We start from the raw sequence: 27746 nt of genomic DNA, 5'->3' as shown, positions 1-27746 counted from the left end.
TTTCCTAATGATTAATGATACTGAATGTCTTTTCATGTGGTTATTTGTCATTTATCTTCTTTGCAGAAACACCTCTATTCAGAGCTTTTGCCCATTTTAAAATTTAATTGTCTTTTTACTGTTGAATTGTAAGACTTCTTTGTATATTCTGAATATTAGATTCTTATCAGATATATTACTTGTACGTATTTTCTCTGATTCTTTATACTGTCATTTCACTTTCTTGATGGTGACCTTTGAAGCACAAGTTTTTAATTTTTTTATAAATTTATTTATTTATCTTTGGCTGTGTTGGGTCTTCATTGCTGCACGCGGGCTTTCTCTAGTTGCGGCAAATGGAGGCTACTCTTCTTTGCAAGGTGCGGGCTTCTCATTGCGATGGCTTCTCTTGTTGTGGAGCACAGCCTCTAGGTGCGCAGACTTCAGTAGTTGTGGTGGGCAGACTTCAGTAGTTGTGGTACGCAGGCTCAGTAGTTGTGGCTCACGGGCTTTAGAGCTCAGGCTCAGTAGTTGTGGCGCACGAGCTTAGTTGCTCCACGGCATGTGGAATCTTCCAGGACCAGGGCTCGAACCTGTGTCCCCTACATTGGCAGGCGGATTCTTAACCACTGCGCCACCAGGGAAGTCCCACAAGCTTTTTATTTTGACAAAGTCCAAATTATACTTCTCTTTTATTGCTTGTGCTTTTGGTGTCATATTAAGAAATCATGGCATAACCCAGAGTCACAAAAATTTATCATTATCTTCAAAGAGATTTAGTTTTAGTTCTTATATCTAGGTCTGTGATCCCCTTTGAGGCAATTTTAAATTATTTTTATTTTTGTTTTTAAAAATTGTGCTAAAATAATACATAACAAAATTTATCATCTTAACCATTTTTAGCTCTGCAGTTGAATGGTGTTAACTGTATTAACATTGTTGTCATCCAATCTTCAGGACTCTTTTTTTATTAAACTGAAACTCTATATCCATTAAACCACAATCTCCTATCCCCCCCTCTTCTCCAACCCCTAGCAACCACCATTGTAATTTGTCTCTGAATTTGACTCCTTTAGGTAGCTCCATAAAAGTGGGATCATACAGTATTTTTCTTTTTGTGACCGACTTATTTTGCTTAAATTGTGTCCTCAAAGTTCATCCATGTTGTAGCATGTGTTAGAGTTTCCTTTTTAAGGCTGAATAATATTCCATCATATGTATGTACCACATTTGTTTATCCGTTCATCCATCAGTGCCACTTGAGTTGCTTCCACCTTTTGGCTATTGTGAATAGTGCTGCTGTGAATATGAGCATATAAATATATCTCCTTGAGATCCTGCTTTTAAATTCTTTTGGTATAGACCCAGAAGTGGAATTGCTAGATCATGTGGTCATTCTATTTTTATGTTTTTGTGGAACTGCCATACAGTTTTTGATAGCAGCCATACCATTTTACATTACCATCAATAAATAGTGCATAAGGATTTAAATTTTTTCACATTCTCACCAACACTTAATATTTTCTGTGTGTGTGTTTTTTTTTAATAATGGCTATGCCAGGTATGAAGTGACAACTTATTGTGCTTTTGATTTGCATTTTGCTGATGATTATTGATTTGAACATCTCTTCATGGACTTGTTGACCAGGTGTATATCTTCTTTGGAAAAATGTCTATTCAAGACCTCTACCCATTTTTGAATTGGGTTGTTTTTTTGTTTGAGTTGTAAGAATTCTTTACATATTCTAGATATTAACCCTTTATCAGATATATGATTTGCACATACTTTCCCCCATTCTGTAGGTTGCCTTTTAGCTCTCTTGGTTGTGTATTTTGATACAGAGTTTTAAGTTTTGATGTCTAATTTATATATTTTTACTTTTTTTAATTTATTTTTTTATTTTCCAGTTTTTATTTTTCCTACTGAAGTGAATCAAAAGAGTTAATCTGAGTTCCTGTGAAACCCTTTACCATTGAATGCTGTGATCAATTTAAGCTCAAATTTGTAAATTTCCTTGTTAAAACTAAAATAATTATATATGAAAGATTCAAATTTTACCTCTCTTTATTTCAATCTAGAGATCTTCAATATTTCAAATTTACTGAAAAATAACCAAACCAGTGCTTATGTAATTAGGATTTCTCTCTTTAAAAAAACAACAAAAGCGGGCTTCCCTGGTGGCACAGTGGTTGAGAATCTGCCTGCCAATGCAGTGGACACGGGTTCGAGCCCTGGTCTGGGAAGATCCCACATGCTGCAGAGCGGCTAGGCCCGTGAGCCACAATTGCTGAGCCTGCGCATCTGGAGCCTGTGCTCCACAACAAGAGAGGCCGCGATAGTGAGAGGCCCGCGCACCGCGATGAAGAGTGGCCCCCACTTCCCGCAACTAGAGAAAGCCCTCGCACAGAAACGAAGACCCAGCACAGCCATAAATAAATAAAATTTTAAAAAAAACGAAAACAATGAAGTATTAACATTAGTTTTCTTTGAGGAGAAGGGTCTTTCACTGATTATATGCACCTGTATGGTTTTTTTTAATTAATTTTTATTGGAGTATAGCTGCTTTACAATGTTGTGTTAGTTTCTTGTTGTACAGCAAAGTGAATCAGCTATACGTATACATATATCCACTCATTTTTAGATTTCCGTCCCATTTAGGTGACCACAGAGCATTGAGTAGAGTTCCCTGTGCTATACAGTAGGTTCTCATTAGTTATCAGTTTTATACATAGTAGTGTTTTTATGTCAGTCCCAATCTCCCAGTTCATCCCACCTCCCCCTTCCCTCCTTGGTAGCTATATGTTTGTTGTCTACATCTGTGACTCTATTTCTGCTTTGCAAATAAGTATTTTGAGTTTATTTTTGTGTATGGTGTTAGGGAGTGTTCTGATTCAATGCAATCCCTATCAAATTACCAGGGACATTTTTCACAGAATTAGAACAAAAAATTTTACACTTTTTGTGGAAACACAAAAGACCCCAAATAGCGGAAGCAATCTTGAGAAAGAAGAACAGAGCTAGAGGAATTAGGCTCCCTGACTTCAGACTATACAACAGAGCTACAGTAATCAAAACAGTATGGTACTGGCACAAAAACAGAAATATAGGTCAGTGGAATTATTGATTTTCTAGAAAGTCCAGAAATAAACCCATGCAGCTATGGCCACCTAATCTATGACAAAGGAGGCAAACATATACAATGGAGAAAAGGCAGTCTCTTCAATAAGTCGTGCTGGGAAAACTGGACAACTACATGTATATATTTTTATTTTTGTTGCCTGTCCCCTTAGAGGCATTTATTAATGTATGGAGTGCAGATTCATTCTTTTACACATGGTTGTTTAGTTGTCCCAGCAATGTTTGCTGAAAAGACTATTCTTTCCCTATGAATTTTCTTGGCCTTTTTGTCAATTCATCATAAATGTTAGTGTTTATTTCTGGACTGTCAGTTCTATTCTCTTGATCTATATATCTGTTCCTGTGCCAGTACCACCCTGTTTTGATTACTGTAGCTGTGTGATAAGTTTTGAAATCAGAACTTGAATCCTCCAGCTTTGTTCATCATTTTCCAGATGGGTTTGGCTACAGTGGGTCCCTTGAATTTCTGTATGAACTTTGGGATCTGCTTGTCAATTTTTGCAAAGAAAAAAAGCCAGTTGGCATTTTGTTAGGAATTGCCTTGAATCTGTAGATCAATACGGGAATATTGCCATCTTAACAATATTAAGTCTTCCAATCCATTGGGCCAGTTTTCCATTTATTCTGATCTTCTATAATTTCTTTCAATAATGTTTTGTGGTGTACTAGTTTTATTTATTTATTTTGATTAATATATTCTTAAGTATTTTATTCTTTTTTATGCTATTGTGAATGGAATTGTTCTATTTCATTTTTGGTTTGTTCACTGTGTATGGAAATGCAGTTGATTTTTGTCTGTTGAGCTCACATCCTAAACTTTAATGAACTTGGTTATTAGTCCTAGTTGGTTCTTGTATGATTTCCTTGCTATTTTCTGTGTAGAAGATCATGTCATCTGCAAATAGAGATACTTCTTCCTCTCCTTTCTGGATTTCTTTAAATTGCTTTCTAGATTGCCCTGGCTAGAACCTCCAGATGATAAGAGGAAGTATGGACATACTTGTGTTGGTCTTATCCTAAGGAAAAAGCATCTGATCTTTCACTATTTAGTATAATGTTAGCTGTGCATCTTTTGTAAATGCCATTCATCTGTTTGAGGAAGTCCCTTTCATTTATAGTTTACTGAGTGAGTTTATCATTAAAGAGTGTTGGATTTTGTTGAGCTAAATGGTAGCTTTTAACATGTGATACATTGTTGGTATATAACATAAGTTTTTACGGCTTATCTGGAAAAGGTTATATGAAAATACTAAAATTTATTTGCCAAATACCAAAGCTATAAGAATTTTTTAAATGGAAAAGTTATTTGAAAGCTGTTTATAATTATTATAAAGCTTGAAAGAGGTGATGGAAGGCTGTAGGGTTTGGAGTGTTCCAAAAATTGTAAGATACGGATTATTGGAAAGGAGGAAGAAACATCTTTTGGGGTGAATATAAATCTAATCATGCCCTGTTTTAAGAGGCTGGACTAAGTTTATGATTCGTAGTCATTGGAGTATTTATTTCCAATTGAAATATTTATTTCCCAGTGATATGTCAGGCAGTGTCAGGGTAATAAGAAGCCATGGAATAAATATCACATTTTTAAAGTGTTTTTTGTTCAGTGGTGTTTAATTAGTTTGTTGGCTTTTTAAAAATTTAAACATTTTACTTTGAAGTAATTGTAGATTCTCATAAAGTAGTAAGAAATAATATAGAAAGATTGCTTTTCCCATTTACCTAGTTTCCAACAATGATGACATCTTGCAAATCTGTAACAATATATCACACCAGGATAATGACATTGATACGGTCAGGCTACTTAATGTTTACACCACTGCAAGGGTCCCTTATGTTGCCTTGTAATAGCTACATCCACTTCTCTCTTATTCCCATTCCTTTTTTAACCCCTGGCAACCATTAATCTAGTTTCTATTTCTATAATTTTGTCATTTTTAAGACTCGTATAAGTGAAATCATACAGTGTGCAGTCATTTAGTATTGGCTTTTTTTTCACTCAGCATAATTCTCTGCAGAATATTCAATATCAACAGTATGTTCATTTTTACTGATGTGTAGTATTCCATGGTATGGATGTACTACAATTTGTTTAAATATGTACCTGTTGAATGACAACTTGGTAGTTTTCTAGTTGTTCGCTATTACAAATAAAGCTGCTATAAACATTCCTCTGCAGGTTTTTGATGAACATAGGTCTTTATTACTATTGCTGGGTCATATGGTAATTGTATGTTTTAAATTTTTGAGAAACTTCCACACCATTTGTACCATTTGACGTTTGTACCATTTTACATTCCCACCGGTAATGTGTGAGTGATCTCATTACTCCACAGCCACACCAGCATTTGATGTTGTCATTATTTTTTTTTAATTTATTCTATTTTTATTATTTATGTTTTGGCTGCGTTCGTTCTTTGTTGCTGCACAGGCTTTCTCTAGTTGCAGCAAGCAGGGGCTACTCTTCGTTGTGGTGCGTGGGCTTCTCATTGTGGTGGCTTCTCATTGCAGAGCGTGGGCTCTAGGCTCATGGGCTGTGGAGCACAGGCTCAGTAGTTGTGGTGCACGGGCTTAGCTGCTGCACGGCATGTGGGATCTTCCCAGACCAGGGCTGGAACCTGTGTCCCCTGCATTGGCAGGCGGATTCTTAATCACTGCGCCACCAGGGAAGTCCTGTCATTATTTTTTATTTTAGCCATTCTCTGATAGGTGTGTTGTGATATTTCATTGTGGTTTTAATTTCCATTTCCTTAATGATTAATGGTGTTGAACATCTTTGCATGCCCTTATTTCCCATCTCTGTCCTGTTCAGTGAAATGTATATGTTTTTGCCCCTTTTGGGGGACTGGATTGTTTAAAATTTTTTTTTTTTTTTACTCCTCAATTTTGAGAGTTCTTTGTAAGTTTTTTATTGGATATGAGATTTGCAAATCTTTTCTTCCAGTCTGCAGCTGGGAGAGAGAGAGGCACCTCATTACTGCTAAGTGGGAATGAAAGCTGTCTCCCCATGTCGTCTCTACTGACATCACAGGGAGGGGTAGCTCATTACTAGCCATCAGGGGTGAAAATAGTTCTAGGATCTTGCTTGACCATCTCTAATTCCACATTGGCCTGGATGTTGGGGTTCCTTATTAGAGTTTTGAAAGGATAGATCTCAAGCTCCTCACTTGGCTTTTGCTGGTGTGAGTGTGGGTGAGGCCACAGTGTTTTTCTGTGATGTTTGGCTGGAAGAGAGCGGTTATTGTCTAAAAGTTTTGTGTCTTGCTAAACTTTACCTTTGCTTGTTTTATAGCTCATGAGAGCAGGTTTTTGTTAGAGCTTTTGTGCTCTTTGTGCTCTTCTGTGCTCTTTGTTCATGGGTTGCTGTCTTCACCTCCAAGTCTGGGATATTTGAAGTAAAAAGAAAACCCAGGGATCTCACTACCTTGTTACTCCTCAGGTCCCAAGGTCCCTAGCCAGTCTGCCTTTTTCTCTACACCTTTCAGATTCTTTTTAAGTTTGTTGTATATATAATATCCAGGATTTTTAGTTGTGCTTAGCAGGAGGAATAGGGAAAAGTACATCTCCTCCATTACGTGAGAAATGGCACCATAATTTAAAATATTTTTATATGAAATCAAATGTGGCACTAAAATTAAATAGAATGCCAGGTTATAACTTTATAGGTAAAACACAGAAATCTCAAAGAAATGTTATATTTATCGTTAGGCACTGATTCTATACCCCAGAAAGAGGTACTAGTTCTTTTTCCTATTGTTAATGGTAAATATTAGGTTGTAGGCCAAGCTTCTGTAACAAAGAGACTCAAATACAATGGCTCAAATAAGGTAGAACTGTATTTTTCTCTCATATCCAGGGTAGGAAAGAAAGCTCTGCTTCTTGAGGTCTTCTGAGGAACCAAACTGGGTGGGCAGCTGAGCCATCCTTACATTTGGCTTCCCAAGGTTGTTCTAGACATCACCATTTTCAGTTGGCAAAGGTAATGGTGATGGTAATGATGGTTGTGGTAGGGAAACATAGAGGTCAGGAACTTGATTTTTTTAAGGACAGGAACCAGAAGTTGTACTTACTGCTTTTGCTCACATCCCATTGGCCTACACCTAGTCACATGGTCACATCTGGCTGCAGAAGAAACTGGAAATGCCTCTGCTGGTAGTCATGTGACCAGCAGAAGTTGGGGTAAGGGACCTCTGTTACTAGAACAAAAAAGGTGAGTAGTAGTCTTTGCTTTTGTTGCTTCAGTGAAAATTTTTAGAAGAAATTAACTGTGTGGTCTTACTTATCATGAGCCATTTTATTCTATAGTTAGCTGTCTTTTTCTTGTTGTGTTCTTACCTGTTTCATTATAAAAGATCAACATCACCTTCATGGTCAGATCTTAGCCTAGATAGGAATCTAATTTTTATATAACTATTTGGACTACGTCAAGTAAGAACTTGTTTATATCTTCTAGGGTTTACAGAGTCCACAGGGAATAGGATGCAAGCCAGAAGCTGTATGTAGTCACATTATTATTGAGAGCCATGAAAAAGGATGTTTCAGGACTCTAACAGCTGAACTTCCACAATTGGACAGCCACCCTTGTGTTTTCAGATCTGCTGAACCCTCAGAAATGATCAGAGGGCAACGGAGCCCATCATCATGGACAACCAGGCACATCAACCTTGCCAAGTCACTGGACCAGAACAACTCCCATTTCAAAGTTTGGAATTCATTGCAGTTACAAAGTCATTCCCCATTTCAAAACTTTATAGGTGATGACTTGAAAATTAGCAAGGGTCTTCGAATGCCATTCCGTGAAAAGTTGGACCCTTGGCTGTCAGAATTAGTAGAACCTGCTTGTATGCCACCTGAAGAAATGGATTGTCAGTCTTCATCACAAATGCTGCCCCCAGAACCCATGAAAAAGTTTACTACCTCCATCACTTTCTCATCTCACCGACATTCTAAATGCTTTTCAGATTCCTCTTTTCTTAAGGTTGGTGTTACTGAAGGTAGCCAGTGTACTGGAGCATCTGTGGGGGTAGTTAATTCTCATATCACTGAAGAGCAAAATCCTCCTAGAGATCTAAAAGAGAAAACCTCTTCCCCTTCATCATTTAAAATCATTAGTCAGTCACCAGATAAAGCTGTGACTATTTTAGCAGAAAATAGTAGGGAAAGCCAAAAATTATCTGTTGAACATTCTCACCAAGAAGAAAAACCCTTAGAAAGATCAGATTTTAAAGGCAGTCATTCTAAGCCCAGTACCAGTGCAAATGATAGCAATTTCAAGGAAGTTCATTTTTCTGATGACGATACTGTCATTAGCATGGGCAGACCAAGTTCCACACTAGGAGTAAAAGAGAAGAATGTAACTATAACTCCAGATCTTCCTTTGAACATTTTTCTTGAACAAGAGCTCTTTGAACAAAGCAAAGCCTCACATGCAGATCACCATGTGAGAAAACACAATTCTCCCCCTCCTCAACATCAGGATTATGTAGCTCCAAATCTCCCTTGTCGTATTTTTCTTGAAAAACGAGAACTCTTTAAACAAAGCAAGACCCAACATAAAGATAATCAGTTGAGAGAAAACCACTCTCCCCTTCCTCAAAGTCAGGATTATATAGCTTCAGACCTTCCTTCTCCCATTTTTCTTGAACAACGTCAGCTCTTTGAGCAAAGCAAAGCCCCAGATGTAGATCACCACATGGGAAAACACCATTCTCCCCTTCCTCAAGGTCAGGATTGTATAGTAGAAAAGAATAATGAACATAAGCCTAAATTACACATTTCTGATATGATAAATGTTGAAGCCAAATTCAGTGATGTGGCCTCCCCATCAGCCCGAAATCAATGTACAGTAGTAACATCTGCATCTACTCCACCTTCAAATACAAAAGCACTTTCTTGTGTTCGTATAACTCTTTGTCCCAAGACTCCTTCCAGGTTGGACAGTGGAACCTTAGATAAAAGATTTCATTCATTGGATCCTGCCTCTAAAACAAGGATGAATAGTGAGTTTAACTCTGGCCTACAGACTGTATCTTCAGAATCATTGGAACCAACCTCCAAATTATTGACCAGTAAACCTGTAGCACAGGATCAAGAATCTTTAGGTTTTCTAGGACCTAAATCTTCACTGGACTTCCAAGTCGTACAGTCTCCTCTTCCAGATAGTAATATTATTTCTCAGGACTTGAAAACCATACCTTTTCAGAATAGCCAGATAGTAACCTCAAGGCAAACACAAGTGAACATTTCAGATTTGGAAGGATATTCCAATCCAGAAGGGACTCCGGTATCTGCAGTTCGGTGAGTCTCATTGTGATGACAAGCAAGCTGATGGAATTTATGATAGAGGGTTTAAAATACTTAAGCAAATGTAAGTTCTTGGGGGAGAGGCAGTATGATTTCTCTTAGGGGAGGTTGTATCTGCCTAAGCTAGAATTCTTTCAAGGAATAAACACCTAACTAAGAGAAAACACCTGAGAGTAATGTATTTATACTCTCAAAGAGCTTTTGGGAAACGACTTGACATCAAGTATTTTAAAACACTGAATTACTCTAAGAAGAATCTTTGATCATTGTACAATCATAGTACATAGTACAATTTACTAATTCCTTATTTATTACATTGGAAATATGCTGAAGACCAGGCTTTGCTCCCTCTCCCCCTCTCTCTTTGTTTCCATTTCATGATTCCCCTCAAATATTTAGTACTTAGAATGAAAAAAAGTGAAATTTCCTGGCAGACATCACTTCAGCCAAGTTGTCAAGGTTAACATCACCAGTAATGCACATCAACCTAATGTGGTTCCTGATGTGATGCCTTATTACTTCACAATGATTGTAGGAATGGAAACCCAATTCAGGGATAAATGCATTAGATTTATACTATTCAGATTGATTTTAAGACTGTCATTGATTCAGTTTTACATTAATGAGTCTTTTACCATATGGCTAAACGAATTACCGTCTGTGTTTAATGTTTCCACCAGTTGAGAAGGTAGTATTTCATAGTGGAGAGCACTGGCCTTAGAAAGAGGGAAAAAATGTTTAATCGACATCCGCATGTGGTAGTCATGGCAGTGAGGGACTTAAATATGTTATCTCATTTAATACTTGTGATAACCCTATGAGGTAGGTGGTGGTATCCTTATTTGCCCTCTGGGAAACTGAGACACTGACATTGCTACCTTTTCAGCAAACCTCATTGTCTCAAATAATGCAGTATGTTCAGTCTAAGCAAGAGCTTGTTCACCACGTGGTACTATCTCTCCCAAATCCTAAACCCTACTTAAACTATTCTATCAACTGTCCTCTTGGACAAGTCATTTAATATCTTTGGCACTCATATATAGATGATTGATGGAAGGAAAGGGTTGGAAAGCTTAAAGGTCCATTACAGCTTGAAAAATTAGTGGTTGAGAATTGGATTGGGGCAGGAAAAAACAAGGTCAATCTCTGATTTCAGTACTATTATAAATAGTAGAGTGTTATAGAGATCAGTACTGTGTGTGAAAAATGTTTAGAAATTAAAAGATTGACAAGTTTACATACAATACTTAAACTCTTCTAAGTGATAAAATGCCAAGTTATTGGAGCTGAATTCCTTGAATGAGAAGAAAATTATAGATGATTTTAAATATGAACTAATAATAATGCTGTTTGTTCAGAATGTACTAAATGCCAGGCCTTGTAGTCAATGTGTATATCATTTTATACTTAGTATAATCATCCAGAGGTAGATATTATTACCTCAATTTATAGATTTTAAAAACCTAATACTTAGAGAAATTAAATGTTTTGCCCAAGATCACATGGCCATTAAGTGTTGGAGGTGGCATTTGAACCTAGGTTTGTCTGACTCCAGAGTCCGTAAATAATTCAAACTGTATATACATATACACACTTATCTATATATCTATATCTATCTATATATATATGCATAAAACATTTATATATGTATTAAACTTTTTTATTTTGAGATAATTTTAGACTTACAGAGGAGCTGCAAAAAATAGTAGAGTTCCTGTGTTATTTATTGCAGTGTAACCTATTACCCTGAAATGTAGCAGCTTAAAACAATAAATATTATCCCAAAGTTTCTGTGGGTCAGAGATCTAGGCATGGCTTAGCTGGGTGCTTCTGGCTTAGGGTCTCTCACAAGGTTGCAAACTAGGTATTGGCTACAGCTGTGGTCCCATCTCAAGGCTTGACTAAGAGAATGTCCTTCCAAGCTCACTCACACAGTTATTGGCCAGAAATAATCAGTTTCTTCTTTCCATATGGCAGCTATGACAGCAAAGCTTTTCTCAGAGTGAGCAATTGAGAGTGCAGGAAAAGGTGCTGAAGACAAAACCCACAGTCTTTACTTTGTAACCTAACCTTGGAAGTGAATCTCACCACATCTGCCACATTCTACTAGAAAGAAATGAATCACTATTTCCAGCCAACCCTCAAGGGTTAGGGATTACACAAGTGCATGAATACCAGGAGGCAGAGATCATTGGGGGGATTTTTTTTTTTTTTTTGGCCACGCCGTGTGGCATGCGGGATGGGATCTTAGTTCCCCGCAGGGATTGAACCCTTGCCCCCTGCATTGGGAGCGTGGAATCTTAACCACTGGACTGCCAGGGAAGTCCCATTGGGGGCATATTTTAGAGGTTGCCAGTATACCCTTTGCTAAAGCTTCCCCTTATGTTAACATCTTACCTTAATATCATAACCATAAAACATTTACCAAAACTAAGAAATTCTCCTTCATATAAAATTATAATTAAATGTATAGACCAGTTTGGATTTCACCTGGTTTTTCCACAAATGAACCTTTTTTGTTTCAGATCCATCCCATAATCTCACCTTGCATGTAGTTGTGTCCTTAATCTCCAATCTGTGTCAGTTTCTCAGACTTTCCTTGTTTTTCATAACCTTCACACTTTGAAGAGAATTAGTTATTTTGGAGAAAGTCTTTTCCATTTGGCTTTGTCTGATGTTGTCTCAAGATTAGATTGAGGTTATACACTTTCAGTGCATTTCATCAGGGAGCACATTAAGTTGATATGCATGACTAGTGATGTTAACCTTGATCACTTGGCTAAAGTAGTATCTACCAAGATTCTCCACTGTAAACTTAATGTTTTTCCTTTGTAGATACTAAATTTTTTTTTGATACTAAATATTTAAGGGAGATACTGATAGACTATGCAAATGTCCTGTTTCTGCTTAAACTTTGACCACTAATTTTAAGCATCCTTCAGTGGATCTTGCTTGTAGCAATTATTACTCTGGTATTCTAATGGAGTTTTCATATTTCCTTTATTCCTTCTACATTTATTAATTGGAATTCTTCTGTAAGCAAGAGCTGTTGTTCCTCCCCCATTTATTTATTCCTTTAGTTTTCCATGTACATTACTATGAACTCAGGGGTAATTATTTCATTCTTTGGATTACAATCCAATACTACTCAAATTGTTTTAGTTTTAGCTATTGAGAACACTTTCATGTTGGCTCCTGTACCTTGCCACAGCCCTGAAATCAACTATTTCCCCAAAGAACCCTCGTTTTTTTTTTTTTTTTTGAGAATAAGATTTTTTTTCCCTAGCTTTATTAGATAAAATTGACATAACATTGTTTAAGTTTAAGGTTTACAGTGTTTTGATTTGATACACTTATATTGCAAAATAATTACCATCATGGCATTAGCTAACACCTCCATCACATCACATAATTATCATTACTGTTTTTGTGGTAAGAAAATTTAATATCTACTCTCAACAACTTTCAACTATATAATACATTATTGTTAACTGTCATCACAATGCTGTGCATAGATCCCCAGAACTTATTTATCTTCTAATTGGAAGTTTGTACCCTTTGACCAGTACCTCACTTTTTCCCCCACCCTCCAGCCCCTGGTAAACAACATTCTACTCTGTTTCCACAAGTTTGGCTTTTTTAGGTTCCACATGTAAATGGTATCATACAGTATATCTCTTTCCCTGTCTGGTTTATTTCACTTAGCATGATGATCTCAAGGTCCATCTATGTTGTTGTTGTAAATGACAGGATTTCCTTCTCTCTAACAGCTAAATAATATCCCTTTGTGTATATATACACGATGTCTTTCATTTCATTTCATTTCATTTTATTGCGCCGGGTCTTAGTTGCAGCTCACGGGCTCCTTAGTTGTGGCATGCGAACTCTTAGTTGCGTCATGCATGTGGGATCTAGTTCCCTGACCAGGGATCGAACTTGGGCCCCTTGCATTGGGAGTGTGGAGTCTTAATGACTGCACCACCAGGGAAGTCCCTACACCATGTCTTCTTTATCCATTTATCCATTGATGGACACAAGATCTGGTTGTTTCCATACCATGGCTATTGTAAATAATGCTGCAACAAATATGGGAGTGCAGATACCTGTTTCCATTTCCTTTGGATGTATACCCAGAGATGAGATTGCTGGACTATATGGTAGTTCTATTTTTAATTTTTTAAAGAACCTCCCTACTGTTTTCCATTGTGGCAGCACTAATTTATATTCCCATCAACAGTGCATAAGGGTTCTGTTTTCTCTACATCCCTATCAACACTTGTTATTTGTTGTCTTTTTGATAATAGACTTTTTGACAGGTGTGAGGTGATCTCATTGCTGTTTTGATTTGCATTTCCCTGATAAATAGTGATGTTGAGCACCTTTTCATCTACCTGTTGGTCATTTGTATATCTTCTTTGGAAAAATGTCTATTCAATTCTAGTTCCTCTGCCCATTTTTAAATCAGATTGTTTTTTTGTTATTCAGTTTTATGAGTTCTTTATATATTTTGGATATTAATCAGTTATCAGATATATGGTTTGCAGATATTTTCTCCTCTTCTGTAGGTTACCTTTTTATTTTGTTGACTGTTTTGCTGTACAGAGAATTTGGGGTTTGATGGAGTCCTACTTAGTAATTTTTGCTTTTGTAGCTTGTGCTTTTGGTGTCACATCCAAAAAAAATCACTGGTGAGACCAATGTCAAGGAGTTTTTCCCTATGTTTTTTCCTAGAAGCTTATGGCTTCAGGTCTTACGTTTAAGTTGTTAACCCATTTCGCATTAATTTTTGAGTGGTAAAAGTAGGAGTCCAATTTCATTTTTTTGGCATGTGGTTATCTAGTTTCCCCAGCACCTCTTATTGAAGAGACTATCCTTCCCCTACTGAGTATTCTTGGCTCCCTTGTAAAATATTAGTTGACTGTATATGTGGGGGGTTATTTCTGGGTTCTCTGTTCTGTTCCATTGATCTATGTGTCTATTTTTGTGCCAGCACCATACTGTTCTGATCACTATAGCTTTGTAGTATAGTTTGAAATCAGGAAGTATGATGCCTCCAGTTTTGTTCTTTCTCAGAATTGCTTTGGCAATTCAGAGTCTTTTGTGGTTCCATATAAATTTTAGAATTGTTTTTCCTCTTTTTATGAAAAATGGCATTGGAATTTTGGTAGGGATTGCATTGACTCTATCAATGGCTTTGAGTAGTATGGATGTTTAAACAATATTTATTCTTCTGGTTCATGAACACATTTCATGTGTCTTTCCATTTGTTTGCATCTTCCTCAGTTTCCTTCATCAAAGTCTTTTAGTTTTCAGTGAACAGATGTTTTAGCTCCTTGGTTAAATTTATTTCTAGGTATTTATTGATTTGATGCTGTTGTGAATGGGATTGTTTTCTTTAGTTCTTTTCAGATATTTTGTTGTTAGTGTATAGAAACAACTGATTTTTGTATGTTGATTTTTGCATCCTGCAACTTTACTGAATTCATTGATTATTTCTAACAGTTTTTGGTGGAATCTTTAGGATTTTCTATTAGATGTTAGATCATATCATGTACAAACAAAGACAACTTACTTCTTCCTTTCTGATTGGATGCCTTTTATTTCTTTTTCTTGCCTGATTGCTCTGCTTATGACTTCCAGTCCTATGTTGAGTAAAAGTGGTGACAGTGGGTACTCTTACCTTGTTCCTGATATTAGAGGGAAATCGTCAACCTTTCACCATTGAGTGTGATGTTGGCTGAGGGTTTGTCATACATGACCTTTATTATGTTGAGGGATGTTTCTTCTATACTCAATTTGTTGAGAGTTTTTATCATTGAAGGATGTTGTATTTTATCAAATGCTTTTTCTGTATCTATTGAGATAATCATATGATTTTTATCTTTTATTCTATTAAAGAAGCATATCATATTTATTGATTCGTATATGTTGAACTATCCTTACATCCTAGGGATAAATCCCAATTGATCATGGTGTATAATTCTTCTATGTGCTGTTGAATTCGGTTTGCTAATATTTTGTTGAGAAATTTTATGTCTGTATTCATCATCTGTTGGTCTGTAGTTTTCTTGTAGTGTCTTCATCTAGCTTTGGATCATCATGGTAATATGATGACCTCATAAAATGAGTTTGCAAATGTTCCTCCCTCTTCAATTTTTGGACAAGTTTGAGAAGGATTGGTGTTAATTCTTCTTGAAATGTTTATTAGAATTCACCACTTAAACCATCTGGCCCTGGACTTTTCTCTGTTGAGAAAATTTGATTACCGATTCTATCTCCTTACTCCATGGGTCTGTTTATATTTTCTCTTTCTTCATGATTCAGTCTTGGTAAGTTGTATGTTTCTGGCAATTTTTCCATCTCTGCCAGGTTATCCAATTTGTTGACATCATTGTTCATAATAGTCTCTTATGATCCTATATATTTTTGTGGTATCAGTTGCTTTGTCTTCTCTTTCATTTCTGATTTTATGTATTTGAGTCCTCTCTCTTTTTCTTAGTCTAGCTAAAGGTTTGTCAATTTTGTTTATCTTCAAAAATCTAGTTCTTAATCTTATTGACCTTTTCTATTTTTCTGGTCTCTATTTCATTTATTTCTGCTCTGATCTTTGTTATTTTCCTTTCTTCTGCTGACTTTGGGCTAGTCTGTTGTTTTTCTCATTCCTTGAGATGTAAAGTTATTTATCTGAGGCCTTTCTTTTTTCTTAATAAAGGCGTTTAGCACTATAAATGTCCTTCTTAGAACTGCTTTTGTCTCATAGGTTTTGATATGTTGTGTTCACATTTTCATTTGTTTCAAGATATTTTTTGCTTTCCCTTTTGATTTTTTTAGACATAGTTGTATTCAGTACTGTGTTGTTTAATTTCCACATATTTGTAGAATTTCCTGCTTCCCCCCAGTATTGATTTCTAGTTTCATATCATTGTGGTCAGCAAAGGTACTTGGTATGATTTAAATCTTGTTAAATTTGCTAAGATTTGTTTTGCAGCCTATATGTGATCTAACTTGGAGAACGTTCTGTGTATGTTTGATAAGAATGTATTCAGCTGCTGAATGTTCTGTATGTGTCTGTTAAGTCCATTTAGTCTAAAGTATGCTTCAAGTCCAATGTTTCCTTGTTGATTTTGCTATCTGGGTGATCTATCCATTGTTGAAAAGTGGGGTGTTTAAAAACGTAAAAGGGTAGTGATTTTGTATGTGATTGAAGTTAAGTTGTTATACTATAAAATATATTGTTATCTGTAAGATGTTTATGTGAGCCTTGGGGTAACCACAAAGCAAAAATGTATAGTAGATTCACCAAAGAGAAGGCAATCAGAAAATATTACTACGGAAAATCACCAGTTCACAAAGGAAGGCAGCAAGAGAGGAAGAAAGAACAAGAAAACTACAGAACAGCCAGAAAACAATAAGATGGTATAAGTAAGACCTTACCTATCAATAATTACTCTAAATGTAAATGAATTGAATTCTCCAATCAAAAGACTTGATGGATACAAAATCAAGACCCAACTATGTGCTGCCTACAGGAGACTCACTTTAGCTTTAAGGACATATGAGCTCAAAGTGAAGGAAAAAAGATACTCTTTACAAGTAGAAACCAAAAGAGAGCAGGGGTGGTTATACTTGTAGCAGACAAAATAGTAACAATAGGCAAAGGGGAGGTCATTATATAATAATAAAGGGGTCAATTCATCAAGATGATATAGCAGTCATACACACACACACACACACACACACACACATACACACACAGTACACATACACACACAAACACCCCCAACATCAAAGCACTTAAATATATTAAGCAAATACTAACATCTAAAGGGAGAAGTAAACAACAGTACAGTAATAGTCGAGGACTTCAGTACCCCACTTTCAACAATGGAAAGTGGTGTTTAGAAACCAATGAGGTTTGCTCATTGCTACTAGGATGACACTGCTTCTTGCCCCTCTGAGTGAATAAAACTAAAGATTATAGGTGTTAACTCATGCATATATGTACACCTATATTCATTTCCATCTCTATTATGTGTGTATATATGTATATATATGTATGTGTATGTATTTTTTTTTTAAACCACAAGTTGATGTTGATACCTCCAACTAGTCCAAAACCACAGGGTTGATTCTAGCCTTTTCCCTTTCTTTATTTATAACTTCTTTCTCCAATGGTGATAAACATGGCTCTCACTATTTACAGTATATTTACCCTAGTATATAAATAAAGTTTCAGAATTCTTATCCCATACCCAGGTGAGAAACAAATTTTCCAACTAGAGTACAGGTTTTATGTACAGTATCCAGTCCAGACATTGTTGCTGTTTCCTGGGTTAGCTTTTTTCTTCCTTATACCCTTCAGCATGAGGATGTGATTCATTTATAATACAGTTAGATTCATTTCTTACATCCTATATTCCATTTTGCCCCAATATCTTGGTTAATTTTTTAAAAATTTACATACTGTAAAATTTACTTTTTGTGGTGTATAGTTCTATCAGTTTTGATAAATCCACATCACAGTTCCATACAAAGCATTTCTGTCAGTCCAAAAATTCTCACATGCCATCCCTTTATAGACAGTCCCTCACCTGACCCCTGGTAATTCCTGGTCTGTTTTCTTCCAAGTTTTACCTTTCCAGAGTGTCATGTAAATGAAGTCATGAAATATATATTAGCCCTTTGGGTTTGGCTTCTTTTTTTTTTTTAATTAATTAATTAATTTATTTATTTATGGCTGTGTTGGGTCTTCGTTTCTGTGCGAGGGCTTTCTCTAGTTGCGGCAAGTGGGGGCCACTCTTCATCGCGGTGCACGGCCTCGGACCTCTCACTATCGCGGCCTCTCTTGTTGCGGAGCACAGGCTCCAGACGTGCAGGCTCAGTAATTGTGGCTCACGGGCCCAGTTGCTCCGCAGCATGTGGGATCTTCCCAGACCAGGGCTCGAACCTGTGTCCCCTGCATTGGCAGGCAGACTCTCAACCACTGCGCCACCAGGGAAGCCCGGTTTGGCTTCTTTTACTTTACAAAGTATATTTAAGATTTATCCATCTCATTTTATGAATCAGTTTTTTACTTTTTAATGCTTTATTACAAGCATAAAGCAATAAAAAGTTTTAAAAAGTACAGTTTATCGATACATTCACTCTTTGAAGGATATTTGGGTTGTTTCCACTTTGGGGTGATTACAGTTAGAGCTGCTGTTTCATGTGGTATATGTGTGTGTTTAACTTTACAAGAACTGTTTAGAACTAAACTATGCTAAACTGTTTTTCCAGGGTGGCTGTATCTTTGTATTTCCACTAGGAATGTACAGGTGTTTCAGTTACTCTCCATCCTTGCCAACTTGTGGTATTGTCAGTATATTTTAACCATTATAATAGGTGCTTTCCTCTATATGTTTCCCCTTGAGCTCCCCTTTTTTGGTCCTCAGAACAGAAGGCAAGGGCTTAATTTACCCCTCTCTTTTATGTGCTTCCTGTGGCTACTTTCTGTCAGTGCCAGGTGGCTCAGTAAAGAGGAAAAAAAAAAAATCAACACAGGTTCACCTCACCCTCTTGAGACCACACCTTCTCTGGTAAAAGAGGAGGGTTTCCCTCCCTCAGAATTTTAAACTTCTTCTGGTCCCTGTTACTGCTGTACCACTGCCTCCATGAGATTACTTGATTGCTTGAGATTACTAGAAAGGGAGAAAAGAAAAACAGGGATTTTTCACACTATTTCTGCTTCCACTCCTCATGCCTGAATAGAGGGCTTCTTCTGGAGGTCTTTCTGTCCGTGCTAATGTCCACTTCTAAGTGTCAGACTCTATTATTGAGTTCAGGTCATTGGATACTAAAGGAAACAATGATAAACTAACTCATCACCAATTTAATGGTACTTCAGATGTTGCTGGTCTTCACCAATTTGCCTGCTCCTATTTTTCAAGAGTCTTCTAATAGCTGCTCCATGTAGTTTGTCTAGGTTTTATAGCTGCACTTAGCGGGAGAGACAGAATGGGTTATGACTGATTACCCCAAACTGGAGCTGAATGTACCATTTTTCGTTCTCATTAACAGCATATGCAAGTTCCATTGCAACACTTGGTATTTCCAAGGTTTTTTAAAAATTAATTAATTAATTAATTTTTGGCTGCATTGGGTCTTTGTTGCTGTGCGTGGGCTTTCTCTAGTTGCGGCGAGTGGGGGCTACTCTTCGTTGTGGTGCGTGGACTTCTCATTGCAGTGGCTTCCCTAGTTGCAGAGCACGGGCTCTAAGTGCGCGGGCCTCAGTAATTGTGGCACGTGGGCTCAGTAGTGGCTCGTGGGCTATAGAGCACAGGCTCAGTAGTTGTGGCGCATGGGCTTAGTTGCTTCACAGCATGTGGGATCTTCCCAGAAAAGGGCTCAAACCTGTGTCCCCTACATTGGCAGGCAGATTCTTAACCACTGCGCCACCAGGGAAGTCCCTCCAGTTATTTTTAATTTTAGCCATTCTAAATGTGGATGTGAAATGGTATGTTATTGTGGTTTTAATTTGTTTTTCCCTGATGACTCATGATGCTGAGCATTGCTTCTGTGCTTCTTGGCCATTTTTATGTCTTTATGAAGTGTCTGTTTAATTTTTCCATTGGATTGTCTCATGACTTTAAGAATTTTTAATATATTCAAGATACAGATCCTCTGTGTATTGCAAATATTTTCTCACAGTCTGTGGTTTGATTTTCATTTTCTTACTGGTGTCTTTTGATGAAGAAAAAGTTTTAATTTTTATGAAATCCAGTTTGTTAATTTTTCTATTGGAAGTATAGTTGATGTGCAATATTGTATAGGTTACAAGTGTACAATATAGTGATTCACAATTTTTAAAGGTTATACTCCATTTATAGTTATTATAAAATATTGGCCATATTCCTTGTGTTGTACAATATATACAGCTTATGTAGCTTAATTTATGCATAATAGTTTGTACCTCTTAATCCCCTACCCCTATATTGCCCCTCCCCCTTCCCTCTCCCCACTGGTAACCACTAGGTTGTTCTCTGTATCTGTTACTCTGTTTCTTTTTTGTTATATTCAGTAGTTTGTTGTATTTTTTAGATTCCACATGTAATTGATATCATACAGGATTTGTTTTTCTCTCTCTGACTTAAATTTCACTTAGCATGACACTCTCCAAGTCCATCCATTTTGTTGCAAATGGCAAAATTTCATTCTTTTTTATGGCTGAGTAGTATTTCATAGTGTGTGTGTGTGTGTGTGTGTGTGTTCATCAGTTGATGGACATTCTAAATTTTTTTTTTATGGTTAGTACTGTTTTGTGTCTTGTCTAAAAATATTGCCTAACCCAGAGTTAGGAAAATTTTCTCCTATATTTTCATCTTGAATTATAGTTTTAGCTTTATTTTTTAAGTCTGTGATCTATATCAAATTAATTTCTGTATATACTGTAATTTACACAGTTTAGGATCATTTTCTTTCACTGGATATTCCAGCACCGTCTTTGAAATAATGATTAGTTCCTTTTTGTTTGTTTGTTTTTGTTTATTTATTTATTTATTTATTTATTTATTTATTTATTTATTTTATTGGCTGCGTTGGGTCTTCCGTTGCTGTGCGCTGGTTTTCTCTAGTTGCAGCGAGCGGGGGCTACTCTTCGTTGCGGTGTGAGGGCTATTCATTGCAGTGGCTTCTCTTGTGGAGCACAGGCTCTAGGCATGCAGGCTTCAGTCGTTGTGGCTCTCAGGCTCAGTAGTTGTGGCTCGCAGACTCTAGAGCACAGGCTCAGTAGTCGTGGCGCACGGGCTTAATTGCTCCGTGGCATGTGGGATCCTCCCGGACCAGGGCTCGAACCTGTGTCCCCCGCATTGGCAGGCGGATTCCCAACCACTGCGCCACCAGGGAAGCCCCGATTAGTTCCTTTTTGAACATAGTTGGCACCTTTGTCGAAAATCAATCGGCCTTTTACATGTGGGTTTATTTTTAAGAGTTTCTACTCTGTTCCTTTGAACTGTCTGTCTTTACACCCATACCATGATGTTTTGATTACTGTAGATTTATAATAGCTTTAGCTTTATAATAAGTCTTGAAATCAGGTTATGTCCTCCAGCCTTGTTTTTATTTTCAACAATATTTTTTCTATTTTAGGTTCTGTGCATTTCCGTATAAATTTTAGAATAGTCTTCTCAGTTTCTCCAAAAAAGCCTCCTGAGATTTTGTTCAATGTTGCTTTGAATCTATAGATCATTTTGTGAATGATTGACATCTTAGTAATATGGAGTCTCCCCATGAATGAACATGTTTTTTCCCCCAACTTATGTAATGTCTCTCAGTAAGATGTTGTAATTTTCAGTGTGTAGGCTTGCACATTTTTCATTAAATTTATTCCTCATTATTTTGTTTTATGATACTTTTGTATATGGTATTTTAGATTTTGTATTTTCTAGTTATTTGTTGCTTGTATATACAAATGCTGTTGTCAAACCAGTTTATCAATGCCAACAAGTTAATTTTAATTTTAATTTCTTACTCACTGGGTCAGAGCTTCCTTGCTTACTCTAGGATAATTTAGGCAATTTGTGTGCAGTGACCATAGGGAATTTAGGCAAGGTAATACTTCTGGTGGTTAAGTTGAGGCATACCTATTTGTCCTCAATTTGTGTCCAGTAACTTCCCTAAGATTTAGGGAGTGCTTTGTTTAAATTTGGTGATATCCTCAACTTTAATGTCTATTCTTCATAGACACTCATGTTGCCAGGGAATGAACAGCAGTTTTACTTCTTCCTTTCCAATCTTCATGTCTTTATTTTTTTGCCTAATGCACTGGTTAGGACATTCAGTATAATATTAAACAGAAGTAGTAAGAGCAGTCATCTTACCTTATTCCCCATCTTTGTGTGGGTGGGGGAGTGGATTTAGTGTTTCATCAAATTTGATGTTAGCTGTAGATTTTTATTAGATGTATTTTATGAGATTAAGGATGCCCTCTTATATTCTTAGTTTGCTGTGAGTTCTGTGAGTGGGTGTTGAGTTTTGCTACATGCTTTTTCCTGCTGTATTATGATCATACTTGTTTTCTCCTTTCTGTTGATGTGAATTATATTGATTAGATTTCAAATATTATTCTTACTGGGATAAATCCCACTTGATTATGATATATTGTCCCTTTTTATATTTATTGCTGAATTCAACTTGCTAATATTGGTCTATAATCTTCTTGGAGTGTCCTGATAGCAGAGTTACAGTGGCTCTTAAGAAAAAAAGCTCTTTCTCATTTTCTGAGTTTGTGTCAGAATGGTATTATTTGATTCAAATCTACCATATTACATTTTGCTTTCAATTAGTACCATATGGTTTTTGTTCTTTCTTGCCTTCTTTTGTATTAATCATTTATCTTTTATTATTCCATTTTATTCTCCTTACTGGCTGCTTTAATATACATCTTTGTTTATTTTTTAGTGGTTGTGGCCATCCTGCAGAAGTGGGATGGACTCCCACCCCAAATTTGGTTCAGATACCTAGGCTTAGGACACTCCTCAAACCCAGAGAATTTGAGAGGAAGTTTATTACTCACACAGGGGACCCCTGGGAAGAGTTGGGTGGGCACAAGCAGGTCCAGGCTGGCTTGGGCACAGCAGAGAGGGCTTTGTAGGGTGGAACTGAGAAAAAAGTCTATATATGGGCAGTTTAAATTTTCTGCTGGTGCCAAAGGAGGAGGCAGTCATACTCAGGCTTTCTTATCAGCCTTTCCAGATGTGGAGCAAAAGGTGAGGCTTAAAAAGAAGTCAGTAATCAAACATCAAAAATTGTGTCAGACTCTATTGCAGTAGTTATTGTAGAATAATAGGATATAGGATATCATATGTATTGATATCATATGAATAGGAATATCATATGTATTCCTAATTTATGTATTTTCCTTCTTGCCAGATACAATCTACCTAATTAATATTTTGTTAGGAATTGTACATTTGTGTTCATGGGGTATATTCACCTAAAATTTTCTTCTCTTGCAATATCTTTGTCTGAGTTTGGTGTGAGCATTGGGCTGACCTCATAAGTATATCGGGACACTCTGAAAGAGTTTGTATAAGATTGGTACTATTTCTTTCTTAGATATTTGGTAGAATTCACCATTTTGGCCTGGAGTTTTTATTATAGATTCAATTTCTTTAGTAGATTTGACTGTGCAGATTTTTTTTTTCTCGTGTCAGTTTGGAAAGTATTCTTCAGTTAAATAAGTTGTCAGAAATTGTTGGCATGAGTTATTTTCACAATATCCTCATATCCTTTCAATTTCTGAATCTCCAGTGATATTAGCTTTCTTATGTCTGATATTAGTAATTTGTGTTTTATCCTTTTTTTATGTGGTCACTCTTGCTAGGGCTTTAGCAGTTTGGGTTTTTATGATCCTCTGATGTGTTTTTTCTGTTTCATTAATTGCTGCTTTATCTTTTTTTTTTTGGGAGTTTAGCTTAACTTTTTCTGTCTTTCTGAGGATACTTTTTTTTACATATTCATTAATTTTTAGCTTTTCTAGTGTACACAGATTTTTATGTAGTTTTTCATCATCATCTTTGTACAAAATATTTTCTCATATCATAACTTTTTCTTTGATCCATGGCTATGTAGAGATGTGTTTCTTAATTTCCAATTATATAAGAACATATAAATGATTTTTTATTGTTAGTTAATTCTTTTTGGTCATTGAGATTATATTCTGAATGATTTCAGTATACTTAAATTTTTTTAGAACTGCTTTATGATATGATATATTTTTATTTTGATCAGTGTGCAATTGAAAGAAATGTGTATTCTGCCATTGCTTCTTGTGATATTCTGTGTATGTTACTTTGGTCCATTTGGTCAGCTGTTATGTTGAAATCTTCATTTTTACTGAATTTTTGTCTGCTTGTTTAATCAGCGTTTGAGAACAGCATGTTAATGCTTCCTTTTTTCTCCTTAGCTATGTGGTAGTAAGTTATTGACTTACTGCCCCATCACTCTCATCGTTTCCTATGAAAAAAACATACTCCTACATAACCAGTAAAGCTGTGAAAATCAGGAAATTAATATCACTGTGTTATAGACACTATTCCGGTTTTTCCAATTGTCCCAGTAAGATTTTTTTAGAACAAAAAGGAGCAATTCAAAATCACATGTTGCTTTAGTTGTCATGACTCTTTAATTTCCTTTAATCTGGAACAGTTCTTCAGTCTTTCCTTCACTTTCATTACCTTGACACTTTTGAAGATTACAGGTCAGCTACTTTGTAGAGTGTTTTTCAGTTTGGGTTTCTCTGATGTTTCTTCATGATTAAGTTCAGGTGAGATATTTTTGGTAGGGGTATCACAGAATTGACATTGAATTCTTCTTGTAACATCTTAGCAGCTGTCATACAACTTCTATTTGTCCCACTGCTGGCAGTGATCACTTTAACTACTTAATAAGGTTGTGGGCTAGGTTCCTCCACTGGAAAGTTACTGTTTTCCACTTTGTAACTAAGTGTTTTATGGGGAGGAACTTTGAAATTATGTAAGTATCTCAATCCTCAGCAGACTTTTAGTTTATTTATATCTGTACAGAATCATGCTTTCATTCAGTGGGTTATGATTTATTACTATCTTTTCTTCACTCTTTATTTTAAAAATACATAGACTTAACAAGAGATTACAAAAATAGTCCAGAGAGTCCCAGGTATCTATCGCTCAGCTTTCCCATTGGTAATGTCTTATATAACTGTAGTACATTATCAAAATGACATTAGGAAATTGACATGGGCACAATATAATTAACTAAACTACAGAACTTAACCAGATTTCACCAAGTTTTGCATGCACTCAGGTTTTTTTGAATGCATGTGTGTGTAATTCTGTGAAATTTAATCACATTGTGATTTCACATAACCACTACTATAATCAAGATACAGAAATATTCTGTCACCACAAAGAAATTCCCTTATGCCTGCCCCTCTGTAGTCACACTCCTCTCCCCTGCCCTCTGCATTCTTTAAATCCTGGAAACTAGTGATCTGTTTTCCTACTATATGGTTTTGTCATTTTGTGAATGTTTTGTAAATTGAATCATATAACATGTAACCTTTGAGATTAGCTCTTTTTACTTAACATGATGACCTGGAGATCCATCCAAGTTGTTGTGTATATCAATAGTTTTTTTTTTTTAATTGCTAAGTAGCATTCCATTGTATGGATACATACCAGTTTATTTAACCATTTCCCTGTTGAAGGACATTTGGGTTGTTTCCAACTTTTGACTTTTATTAATAAAGCCGCTGTGAACATTCATATACTTTTTTTTTTACACAAATGAAGTTTCTATTTCTCTCAGACAGTGATTCTCAACCAGGGGTGAGTTTGGCCCCCTGGGGACAGTAGCAACATCTGAAGTCATTTTTGATTGTCACAACTAGGAAGGAATTTTGCTGTTGCCGTCAGGGATGCTGCTGAATACCTTGGAATGCACAGAGTAGTCAGTCCGCCACAACAAAGAATTATTTGGTTCAATTTTAGTAGTGCCAAGGTTGAGAAACTGCTCTAGGATAAATGCCCAAGAGTGTGATTGTTGGGCTGTATAGTAAGTATATGTTTATTTTTTAAGAATCTGCCAAACTGTTTTCCAGGGTGGTTGTACCATTTTGCATTTCTACTGGCAATATATGAGAGATCCAGTTTCTTCACATCCTTGTCAGCTTTTGTTATTGTCAGTATTTTTTATTTTAGCCATCCTAATAAGTATATAGGGATATCTCATTGTTGTTTGAATCTGCATTTCTCTAAATGACTAATGAGGATGAACATTTTTTCATGTGTTTGTCCTCTGTATATTATCTTTGATGAAGTGTGTGTTTAAGTTTTGCTATTTTCTAACTGCATTTTTTTTTTTACTGTTGAATTTAGAGAGTTTTAATCTATTCTGTATAAAAGTTTTTTGTTGGATATGAGATCTTATACAAAGTTATGTTTTCTTATATTCAGTGTTACTATTGTAATTTGTTTTCATGCTCAAAATGTCACTGATTCACTGACCGGTGGCAGCTCCTTCAAGCTGGTTTCTGTATCATTTTTACATGTTCTTGTCATCTTTTGCGCATGTCTTTGCCTTCTGGCACAACAAGATACTTCAGGCTCATAACTTTTTCTTCCCCAGCTCTGAAATTCGCCATTTCTCCAAGGAACCTGCTTTCTTTTAGTGGAAAGTGATATTTAGAAGCCAAGATTTGAGCATTGCTATCGGGCTGCTCCCAGCCTTCTTAGTGGATTTATGTACATACGTATATACATACATACATAAATACACACACACATACACACTCATTTACATTTATTTCTGTATCTGTCTCTATATATTAAAAACCATAAGCTCACACCCATGTATACAATTCTAATTCAGTTTTATTATACTTTTTTTTCTCTTTCTGTGTTTGTAACTCCCTTATCCAGTAGTGAGAACCCTCACTTCTTATGTGCTTTTTATATTTATTTATTTGCTTAATCTGCCATTGTGTAACTAATCTCCCGTCATTCCTGCCATCCTCTCCCCAGCTCGGATTGCCCTCACTCACTACTTGGATTCTGACTCTCCATTCAGAGTACCTTTTTGTGTGGATGTTCTTCTTACCCTGCTGGGGTTTGACACTCCATTCTAGACTACCCCTAAACATAGATAACATCCCCCAACTTGGTTTTTGACTTCCTCCCATCAGAATGCTCACCCCATGTACGTGGGCACCCTCCTCACCTCACTTAGACTCTAACTCCCCGAGATGGACTACTTCCTCACAGGAGCATCTTCCTCATCCTGCTTAGGCTTTTGATATCTCACATTGGGCCTCCTCTCTGCTTGGATGCCCTCATCCTGTTTAGGATCTGACTCAAGATGCCTCGCTACCCTGTTGGACACCCTCATCACCCAGGCTGTGTGTGACATCTCAGGTCAGATTACCTCCCCTTATCCTGTATGGTAGATATTGCTCTTACCTTGCTTGAGCTCTGACTCACCAAACCGGGCTACTCCCAAGCCCTGGATGACACCCTTCTCATTCTGCAGGGGATCTGACTTACCAGCCCAGGCTGCCTGTCTGTGAAGATTATTTTCTCTACTCTGTTTTAGTTCTGCCACTTTATGTTAGGCTGCTCCACTGTAGAGACACCTTCCTCATTCTGGCTGGGCAGTAAGTTCACATGCCAAGCTGGGCCTTCTTCTTCATGGAAACCCTCCTCATCCTCCTCTGATATTGCATAACAAGCCACACCTCCCCAGATTCTCTTTGCCCTGATTGGATTGTGATACTACATGCTAAAGCTACTCTTTCACATGGGCACCCTCCTCACCC

The 27746-nt window shown here is 36.6% G+C and overlaps 1 protein-coding gene across 7 annotated transcripts in view; it reads left to right on the top strand.

Moving 5' to 3' along the window:
• Positions 1-27746, top strand: part of ALMS1 (ALMS1 centrosome and basal body associated protein) — a 235882-nt gene that overhangs the window by 108597 nt on the left and 99539 nt on the right. For all 7 annotated transcript variants that reach the window (XR_009009950.1, XR_009009949.1, XM_057558483.1 and 4 more), the window contains exon 11: positions 7569-9412. Coding sequence is in view for 5 of the 7 variants with exons in the window: in XM_057558483.1 (XP_057414466.1) it covers positions 7569-9412 (1844 nt within the window). In the remaining 2 variants the exon portion in view is untranslated. The remainder of the gene's footprint in view (positions 1-7568; positions 9413-27746) is intronic.

This window comes from Balaenoptera acutorostrata, chromosome 12 (assembly GCF_949987535.1).
Source record: "Balaenoptera acutorostrata chromosome 12, mBalAcu1.1, whole genome shotgun sequence".
Taxonomy (NCBI): domain Eukaryota; kingdom Metazoa; phylum Chordata; class Mammalia; order Artiodactyla; family Balaenopteridae; genus Balaenoptera; species Balaenoptera acutorostrata.
The sequence above is the reverse complement of the archived record's forward strand: the minus strand, read 5'-3'. Positions and strand labels throughout refer to the sequence as shown.